This window comes from Nanorana parkeri, unplaced genomic scaffold (assembly GCF_000935625.1).
Source record: "Nanorana parkeri isolate BGI_ZX_2015 unplaced genomic scaffold, ASM93562v1 scaffold299, whole genome shotgun sequence".
Lineage (NCBI taxonomy): Eukaryota > Metazoa > Chordata > Amphibia > Anura > Dicroglossidae > Nanorana > Nanorana parkeri.
The window spans coordinates 1,465,705-1,476,571 of NW_017306567.1; the positions used below are offsets into that span (position 1 = coordinate 1,465,705).

Sequence of the window (10,867 nt, forward strand, 5' to 3'; positions counted from 1 at the left end):
CGTGCTGCGTGCACGGCCGTATCGGGCAGCTCCTAGGAAGGACAGGTGCTGCATGTGATTAGTACACAGCCCCCATTCTTCTCTATGAGACTACGTGGCCGTACGCCGCCCCGCTCTCACCCGTCCTGTACATCGGTGCGGGTGAGCGTACCCGTATGCTGACAGGATGGATCCTGTCTGCATCCGAGCCAGGAAACATACACCCGTACGGACGTGCTGGGCGGGTGAGCGTAGGGGGGTGTACGGCTGCATACACCCATAGAGAAGGACAGGGGCTGCGTACTAAACATACGCAGCACCTGTCCATCCCTGGAGGTGCCCGATACGGCTGTGCACACAGCACGGAGCTGTACGTGCCGGCCGATTCCAGTGTGAATGAACCCTACATGTCCCCAGGAACATAAAATAAAACATTTTTGTTTTTTAATACTCACCTGATACCTGGATCCACCGACAAGCCCAGCTTCCCGTCTCCCCCGCTGTCAGAAGCTACCTACAGAGCATGCTGGTTACTACTTAAACCGCCGCACTGTGTGCAGCTTCTGAGAAGATACGCTATTAGCGTTGCGGGAGTGATGCAAAATGCGCAGCCGCCTTCCCCGCTATGCTAATAGCGTTTCTTCTCAGAAGCTGCACACAGCGCGCCGGTTTAAGTAGTAACCACTTTCTGACAGCGTGGGAGACAGGAGGCTGGGCTTGTCTGGATCCAGGGATCTACTTAATTTTCTGGCAGTGCCCCTCCCGAGAATAGACTCTGGATCCGCCCCTGCATGAGGCAGGCTTTATTTGTCTTGCTCCAGCTTTTAATGCACATTGTGAGAAGCTTCATGCAACACCTATGATTTCATGGCACAGAAATAGGTCAATTTATTATGGTGTATGGCCGTCTGTATCCACGTGGATGAGCCCTTAAACACAATCAGTGTACAGGACTTCTAAGCAGGCATCAATTTAATCATATTCAAAGGTGCCCTCTTTATCTATTCATCTATCTATCTATCTATCTATCTATCTATCTATCTATCTATCTATCTATCTATCTATCTATCTATCTATCTATCTATCTATCTTTCCATTCCCTGATATACAAACTATTTCAGGCTGCTGTTTAATCTAGCAGGTCATATATTAAAAAACAATGTTAACCTATATATTCTGTGATATATAACCCTTATCAGAGCCTGCTCTTTAGTGTAGAGGGGCATTAACTCACAGATCAATTAAACTTGGCTGAAGACCATATCACTTGATGAAATAATGCAGCACAATGCATGTCCACAGGTATAAAACCCGGATAGATTTCCATGCCACTAATCCAGTCAGTAACCCAGTGACAACCATGTAGATTACCTAGCCAGTTGCCGACTTCTTAAAGTAACTCAGTAAATGGCTTCAGTTGCTACAGTAACAGACTGGGCTGTGTGCCAGGCTTCCTAATGATAGATTGGATCATGTGGCTGCATTATCAGTCTTGGAAAGCTGTCAAGAGTCACAATAGCAGTTTAAAAATGAAGAATGCATTCCTTGTTCATACCAATGGCAGATTTTAAAGCATATCTCTGTCGAATTGTTTTATTTTTAAGTTGCTCAGGATTATAGCGGGGTTCGGTCCCACGCTGGCTATTAATGATATTTGGGGCCCTCCAGGGAGATTTTGCCCACCCGCTGCCCCCCGCTGTGATAGCTACACATCTCCTGTGACCCGCGCTTCCTGGCCGTCTGCTCTAAAGAACATTCGCCGTATATTCCTATACAGCAAAGGCTTTCAACCTCAGGGGGTATGTCTGATGAGTTCAGGGGGGACTTCTGCTTGTCGAAGTGAATTCGTCATAACCGTTATGAGTTTCAGCAATTAGTACATATAAAGCGGAATATTCTGAGTTACATAGAAATATTGGTGATTGTTCGAAGAATGCTTTTTCTTCGCCTCTTTTGCAGATTAAATGGTCCACAATTATGTAGATGTTTTAGGGAAGTACTGATACCTGGGTTTAAGGTGCATATTGCAGCCTGAGCTGTTTTTATAATTTCCACACTAACGGACCTTGTAAAGTTTAAAAATGTTTGCCTAGAGTTGAACTTTAAACCACCTAATGGTAACTTTTTCAGAGTACCGGTGGTAATATATGTGTGCTGGGACTTGCAGATATACATACAGCAAGAGCATTTTTACTTTACATTGGAAAGGATACAGTAAGAGAAGTGTGGAAACACCCCAAGGTAGGTAGGAGGAGTAGGGACTCCCAAAGTTGAACAGGAGGAGTGAGGACACCAAAATACATTCTAAAGAGAACAAGGGACTATATCAGGCAAAACTCATCACTGGAGCCACCAAAATATATATTTTAAAAAGACTGGGTGACTTGGCCTTACAGGTTGCAGCTATAATTAAATATCACTTTTAGGTGTGACCAACTAACTCTAGACGTACTACAGCCATTCCATTTAAGGTTTTAAGCCCATGGCTCGATAAGTATAAAATCCTTTTATCACAATAACTCTGGTCCCTAATATAAGCCCTAGCGTAAGGATTAAACAATTACCAAATTCTCTCTACGACCTGTACTATCAGTTGACTGGAAGTTGACTGGCGTTACCGTGCCCCAAATGCATTGCAAGTGATTGGCATACAGCTGCGTCCTGGTTTCATTGACTGCAATGGTCACGTTTGACAAGCAGCACTGCCTGCCAATTGTGTTATGCTGCATAAAATAAGTTGTTTCAGTGCCAAGTGTACAAACCTCAGTGGTGCCATGTTAGGTTTTAGGTGGGTGGTAAAAACATAGATCAACTGCTTTTTTGCTGCCAGTGTGCACAAAGCCTTATTCTGTGTAAGTAGTGGACATACTTCACTGTAACTCTTGAAACCCTCTTTATAATATTTGTTGTATCAATAACTATAAAGCTAAATTTAAAAAAAAACTAGTTAAATAAATAATAATATATACAATGTGACCCCCTACCAGGAGTGCTTGGTAAATACTGTCTATAGATAATTCATTAGGTAGCCAATTACACCATAATGTTGCTGTCACCAGCCACTTAGTGACTTCTCAATGGGAATAAATAAGGAGAAAGGAGGACTAGGGGGAGTATGAAATCTTCCGAACTTGGAGTGGTGACTACTTTACAACACACACAGGGACCATGGGGGAAAAAAAGTAGCCACCTTCCAGAAGGAAAAACAGTGTGAGAACAAATTCAGAGATGATTTGAGGATCTACAGCTGAGTGATGTACAAATAATTTACATTTTTGTTAATAGTTAAAGGAGAACTATGGGGTTAGGGCTTTTCCCCATAGTTCTCCTAAGGATAATGGGAGGACACAAACTAGCGTCCTCCCGTCAGCCTAAGCTCAGTATACCATGAGTTACAGCTCGTGTTATACTGAGACGCCGCAGCTGAAGCCGATCCCGACAATTATGTTTGGATCCACCCAGCTGCGTGAGTGACAGCTGGCTCTGCCTATCTAGAGGCAGAGCCAGCTGTAGCCACCCCCTCCCCCGCTCCGATCCTCCAGTCAGCGCTGGAGGATCGGAGCGGGGAGGGGGGAATCCAGCCACTCCCCTGTCACGGCAGAGAGCCGTGACAGGTTAGAGAGGTGAGCGAACGCCGGTATGTGTTCGCTCACTTCCCATTCTACTGAGCCGACCTGTGACAGTCTCATTGTCACAGGTTGGATAGAACTATGAGGCGAGTGGAAATCACTCATCTCATAGTTCTCCTTTAATGCATTTTCAAGGTTTAACAACTGAGATAAGTGTCACTTTAACACTGCTTCTGTAAAGATAATAATTGTCTCTTGTCTCATGATTCCATCCTGTGAAACCTTCCTCCTAAAAAAACAATCAGGGAACCAGGAGAAGCTCATCCTTGGTATTTAGATATGCAATTTCAGGGCAGCCACGGAGATCTGGTACATGGTTCTGCCAGCTGATCAAGCTTAATACCAGAGTAAAGCCTGGAACCACCTACCATGTAAGCTGTGGCCACTGACTGAGTTTAAAATAAAAAATGTTATGCCTGGCTGGAGAGTACCCATGAAAACCAAAATTCAATGGCAATGGAACCCATAACACTAATTGATCAGTAAAGCTTGTTAATTTTCCTGATTTACGTTTTAAAGTGTCTCCCCAACTAATAGAATATGTTCTTTTTTATCCCTTTGTTTTCTAGCTCCGGAAAGCTGTAATGGACCATATCTCAGACTCTTTTCTGGAGACAAACGTTCCCCTGCTGGTTCTCATCGAGGCAGCAAAGAGCGGTAATGAGAAGGAGGTAAAGGAATATGCCCAAGTGTTCCGTGAACATGCCAACAAATTGGTGGAGGTAAGCCTTTGTTTCACATCAAAAGACGTTCTTTCATGTACCTTGTGAGGCATTAAAGCAGGCTGGACTGATGTTATATTACCTTTATGAGATAATGAGCTGTACAGAGCTGGCTTTTAAGGTGTATTTTTTTTTTCCCAAACCTAAAAAGATTTTCTTTTTTTGTTGTTGAAAATCGTACAGTAAATCCTGGAGATTCTGGTATGTAAGGTGGCAATGCTTGGTAATAAGAAGTGAACTTTATAAGGCTTACTGTACGTGTGTTGTTGATGCTTGACTAGCATAAGTAATTATTGGCAAAATAAAATTGTTTCAAATACCTTTATTATGCTGAATGTATCATTATGCATACAAAGTACCAGACATGACTGTGGTGCACATATATATTATTAAGCAATGTACTCTCAATGTATGTATTAGTGAATAAACGCTTTATTTGATTTGCATAAATGGCCCTAATCTATACATGTGGTACAATAGTCATTGTGTTTGGTACAACAAATGAGAACAGAGTGAAAGTCTCAAATGGCAAATCCACATAAAATTATACAGACCAGATTGAATAGATAAAGCCTCAGAACCCCAACATTTCCAGGTCTTGGCTGGCCACATTATCAAGGAGGTGTAAACCTTATGGGTTCTCCCAAAAACATGTTTGATACTGCAGTTATTATATACCAGGGCCACAGTTTATAGCTCCAATGGTATACCAAAAAGGCGTTACTTGATATTTTGGAATGTAGATTACGATCCCCATGATTCTGCTAAGCACAGTATATGTTGAATGGAGATAGCACTGTTCCAGGACAAGAAAACAGGTGGTTATTCAACATCCACTTGCGTGATATAAGGCAGTGCAAAGGTCGTGGATAGTTTGAAGTTAGAGCGGGCTACTAAGTTTTATACCTAGTAGACAAGTGAGGGTCATGGCAGGCAGCACAGCTTGTAATTAAAGACAAGCTGAGGTAGAAGCAAATCTATGGTCAAAGACAAGACAAGGTCAGGACAACAGATAAGCTAGTTAGTTGGAAATCCAAGAATAGAAGGCCATATTAAAAAAAACAAGAGTACAGAAACTACATACAGTGAGGTGTTTGAATAGGCTAAGATTCCAAACATCACATTTAGAGGGACTTTAAACTTGTACTTTGATGAGAGTCTTTAGCCACCTTTAAGGTGGCACAAGCATGGCTAAAGATTCTCATCAAAGTACAAGTTCTAGAAGTACCTGATGTGGTAGGGTTGAGATTTTCTGCAGGGCAACTGCTGGACAACCAGAGATCAGCACAGATAGCAGACAAGTTTAGATTTTAAAAAAAAGGATCATGGCTAATAGCAGCGACCAGAATCCAAGCTATGTGACAGTTATCAGAAGAGTTGTTAGGCAAGCCTAGTTCCAGTCAGGAGATCAGGATCAGAAGCAGATGCCAGTGCATAGTAAGTCCAATCTAGAGTTATATCAGAGAAAGTCCAGGGATAGCTTCCCAAACTCTCTAGGATCTTTACTCAGGCACTGAATCAGTGCTCTGATAGGGTTTTAGGCCAATATCACAGTTCTAAATATGTGCAAGAAAAAATGCTTAAAGAATAGAAAGTTAAACTTTAATATGAAAATTAATCTGCAGTGTTGTACAGGATTCCAAATGGCTGGTAAATGTGATGGACCCCGTGAATGCAAGGCATGTCCTCAGGTTGTACTTGGTGAAAAGCTAGAAGCATGTAGATATCTATGTGTTGTTTTTTTTTAAATAGAGAAAACTTGATTAAATAGTTATTAAAAGGAATTTTACCCACCAAATTAATGTCTCCCAAAGTAATTATTTTTAAGGCATGCCAACTAGATTGCCAGTGTGCTTATTTCAGCTCTCAATCAAAACTTGCAAGCCCTCAAATGGCTGGTGTCATAGCTGATGGCACTTTCTTTGGCTGCAAGGGATAGGGGGTTGTGGTTCCTCTTTAAATAACCCCTTTTTGTTACCAGGGGTAAAAGCTGACAACACGCAGAAGAGATGATAGAACAATGTAAGTTTTGAGACAGATGGTCAGCCCAAACAGCATACAGTAGCAGAATCAGTAGGCTGATAGCAAGGTCAGATAAAAACAAATGGCACCCAGGTTCCAGTTCTGGATTGGACTGACAATAGCAGAGGGAACAGTCCAATGTTCAGGATGAGCACAGACAAGTTGAGTACAACGCAGTTCTAGCAATTCATACGGATAATCCATGGTATAAACAGTCAGAAAGATGGATATGAGGATCTGAGGTGGGATTTGAGGGAATCTGAGTAGTTTGAAGTTACCCCTTTAATTTAAAAAGAAAAACAAGAATATGAGACAGCTTTGAGGTCCTACTGTTTGTGCTTGCCTTTAATAAAACACTTTAATTTGTAATATAAAGGTTACATCATGCTTATTAAACCCAGTGCTTGGTCAATATTGCCATTTTACAAATGTAATGATATATATATACACATATACATTCAGCCTGACCCTCAGCCAGTGACATGAAGCCTCCTGCCTTACTATTCTCACTTGTATCTCCCTAATCTCCTTGATAGTACAATAGTACAATTCTTAAACTCTCTACTCTCCAAGCCTGATCACTGGATCATGGAGGAGGGGTGTTATACAATAGACCTGGGAGTCAAACCATATTTTTCTATGGATAGAGATGAGTCTGAAAATAGCAATTTTGTGTAAAAAAGTATATTATGAAAACTCATATCATTTAAAAATGTATTAAATGAAAGTCATTATTAAAAAGACATTTTAAAAGAAAAAAAAGTGTTATTAAAAAAAAACCGGTAAAAAAGTGTTTTGTTTTGTGTTTGTTTTTTACAAATAAAACACAATTTGGAAATCTAATTGAGAATCTTAATCTCTTTCAGGCTCTAAATGTGTTAACACATTTAAGTCAGACTCCAATCCATTCTTATTTTGAACTTTTCCCCATTAGAATAAGACATCAATTACCAAGATGGGCTTTCAATGGGCGAAAGTGGTGTAAAAATTGGAAATTTACTGCGTTGTATAAAATTAGACGGAGTCTGCTAAATGGAACCATAATTATAGTAAGATAGCCATGTTCTTTGCTATTTAGGAAGTGGAAGGAATGCATTTTCTGAAGTAAATATAGATAAAACTTAATTTTAATGCAATATTAGAATTAATCGTTCGGCCCGCAGTGGAAATTATACTGTGAAAATATTACCTTTCTGAAATAGGGATTTTTTATTTTTATTTTAACTTCATCTTATGTTTTAAATCATCTCTGTACTCTAGACTAATCAAAGTAACTGTGATATTGTGAAGCAGGCACCATGAATTAATCCTAACCATCTAATCTGTGGCAAGACTTAAGATTTTACTAAAGGATCCCAACACTCAGCTAGGGCAATGTTATGGGAAATATGGCCAACCCTGCAGGATGTACAAAAAATAGACAGTTATCCCTAAAAAGAATTTAAAGTGACACTAAACTCAGGAGTTAAATCTTAAAAATACATTCAAGTACCTTAGCTATAAAAAAAAAATGTATCTTATTTGTGCATCACTCAGCTGTAGATCCTCAAATCATCTCTGAATTGGTGCTGACACTGTCCTTCCTTCTAGAGGGGGGCTACTTTTGTTCCCCATGGTCCCTGTGTGTATTGTAAAGTAGCCGCCGCTCCAAGCTCACTCACTCTCAATACAAATTAGTAAACTAAACATGAGATTGTAGTCCATCACGGAAGCGGGCTTGGAGTGGTGACTACTTTACAACACATACAGGGACCATGGGGAACAAAAGTAGCCCCCCTCTAGAAGGAAGGACAGTGTCAGCACCAATTCAGAGATGATTTGAGGATCTACAGCCGAGTGATACACACATAAGATACATTTTTAATAATAGTTAAGGTATTTGAATTCATTTATAAGTTTCGTGTCACTTTATTGTTTTAGTAAGCAGGGTAGCAAACTGCATGATATTGATGCAATAGTGCCTCCCCTATGAGTTTAAATGAACAATTTTCATATTAGACTGAAGTGTGCCCTAAAAGTTGCCTGCTGTCATGTTTCCCATGAATAATAAAAATAATTTTGTGCGCACACCTTCTCGATGTCTATATAGCGTGTTTTGATTCATTCAGGCTTTCTGCACTCTCAAGCCGTAATTATCAACTATTTGTTTCTATCTAAATTGATTCCTATTGATAAGGTGGTAGCTTGAAGAAAGATCTTATGGCTCCGAGACAAACAAATGAATCACATTTGTTTGGTAATGATATCTTCAGCGCTCAGGAGGTAGATTCAAATGATTTGTAAGCCGCTGGTTGCTATAGCAGCACGTATCTTTGAAAATAATAATAATAATAATGATAACAGTGAAATGTCTGCGTTCCTGTCAAAGTTTCTTATTTCCTCTTTTTTTTGGATGATAAAACAGCATGAGATCAGGTGGCATTTTGTGTAGAATTGTATATTCTACCCTGGGTGTGTCCATGATTTTATATGTAGAGTTCAAGTATATTGTAGAATTCTCAACACAGTTTAAAACCTATCTTAAGCTAAAACATTTTTCTTTTAGTTGTGAAGATTAGATATCCAAGAGATACTGGGTCTTAGAAACATAATTATTCAATGAAACAAAGAAAACGTTATACTTCAATAAGCTCACTGGCTTTGTTAAGGTGGCTCACATGCAGCAAGGCTCCCCTTGGTAGGAACCTAGAAGCGACTCAAATCACAGAAATACAAAATGAGTGCCAAATGATGAAAAAGCCCAAATTGCTTTTAGTTGTTCATAATATGATCACATTAAACATACAATCTGAGCCAAAAATGAATATAAAATGAATACAAAAGTAATGTAAAAGTTAAAAAAAGATAAAATAAAAAATAAAAGCTTGTATCAATTATACATATAGTTTATACACACATACACTGCCTGGCCAAAAAAAGAGTCACACGTTCTAATATTTCGTTGGGCCTCCTTTAGTTTTGACTATGGCACGCATTTGCAATGGCATCATTTTGATAATCTTATGCAATGTCACAACATTTATTTCCATCCAGAGTTGCATTAATGTTTCACCAAGATCTTGTAGTGATGATGGGAGAGTGGGGCCACTGTGTAAAGTCTTCTCCAGCACATCCCAAAGATCCTCAATGGAGAAATACAATATGAGTGCCAAATTAAGGCCTGGACTCTGTGGTGGCCAATCCATGTGTGACAATGATGTCTCATGCTCTCTTAACCACTCTTTCACAATTTGAGCCCGATGAATCCTGGCATTGTCATCTTGGAATAAGCCCAGGGAAGAAAAAAAATCCATTGATGGAAAACCCTGATCATTCAGTATATTCAGGTCGGCAGCTGACCTCATTTTTTGAGCACATATTGATGCTGAACCTAGACCTGACAAACTGAAGCAACCCCACATCATAACAAAACTAAATCCAGATAAAAAAAATGATATCTTCAGCGCTCAGGAGGTAGATTCAAATGATTTGCAAGCCGCTGGTTGCTATAGCAGCACATATCTTTGAAAATAATAATAATGATAACAGTGAAATGTCTGCGTTCCTGTCAAAGTTTCTTATTTCCTCTTTTTTTGGATGATAAAACAGCATGAGATCAGGTGGCATTTTGTGTAGAATTGTATATTCTACCCTGGGTGTGTCCATTATTTTATATGTAGAGTTCAAATATATTGTAGAATTCTCAACACAGTTTAAACCCTATCTTAAGCTAAAACATTTTTCAATGTTGAAAGAGCCAACGCTAATTAAAGCCAATACCAAACAATTGTTTATACAGTGGAAGAGGGTTGAGCTTCTGCTATATTCTCAGTCTGTTATTGTCCCTGTTGAAGAGACATTCCCTCACTTCCATTTCCAGTGACACCCTGTCATACTTTGATGCACAAAGTATAGGCCAGGCCAGGCCAGATGTAGTCCAGGAAGTGCAAGGAAACCTCCCTAACAGGGGCACAGGCACGAATAAAATCTCATATCCAAGAGATACTGGGTCTTAGAAACATAATTATTCAATGAAACAAAGAAAACGTTATACTTCAATAAGCTCACTGGCTTTGTTAAGGTGGCTCACATGCAGCAAGGCTCCCCTTGGTAGGAACCTAGAAGCGACTCAAACCACAGAAATACAATATGAGTGCCAAATGATGAAAAAGCCCAAATTGCTTTTAGTTGTTCATAATATGATCACATAAAACATACAATCTGAGCCAAAAATGAATATAAAATGAATACAAAAGTAATGTAAAAGGTAAAAAAAGATAAAATAAAAAATAAAAGCTTGTATCAATTATACATATAGTTTATACACACATACACTGCCTGGCCAAAAAAAGAGTCACACGTTCTAATATTTCGTTGGGCCTCCTTTAGTTTTGACTATGGCACGCATTTGCAATGGCATCATTTTGATAATCTTATGCAATGTCACAACATTTATTTCCATCCAGAGTTGCATTAATGTTTCACCAAGATCTTGTAGTGATGATGGGAGAGTGGGGCCACTGTGTAAAGTCTTCT

The 10,867-nt window shown here is 39.6% G+C and overlaps 1 protein-coding gene across 1 annotated transcript in view; it reads left to right on the forward strand.

Moving 5' to 3' along the window:
• LOC108788010 (catenin alpha-2-like) overlaps positions 1-10,867 on the forward strand; it is a gene marked incomplete at its 3' end in the record, with an annotated part of 1,352,655 nt that overhangs the window by 1,339,095 nt on the left and 2,693 nt on the right. The window contains exon 9 of the mRNA XM_018557721.1: positions 4,178-4,340. Coding sequence (XP_018413223.1) covers positions 4,178-4,340 — 163 coding nt within the window. The remainder of the gene's footprint in view (positions 1-4,177; positions 4,341-10,867) is intronic.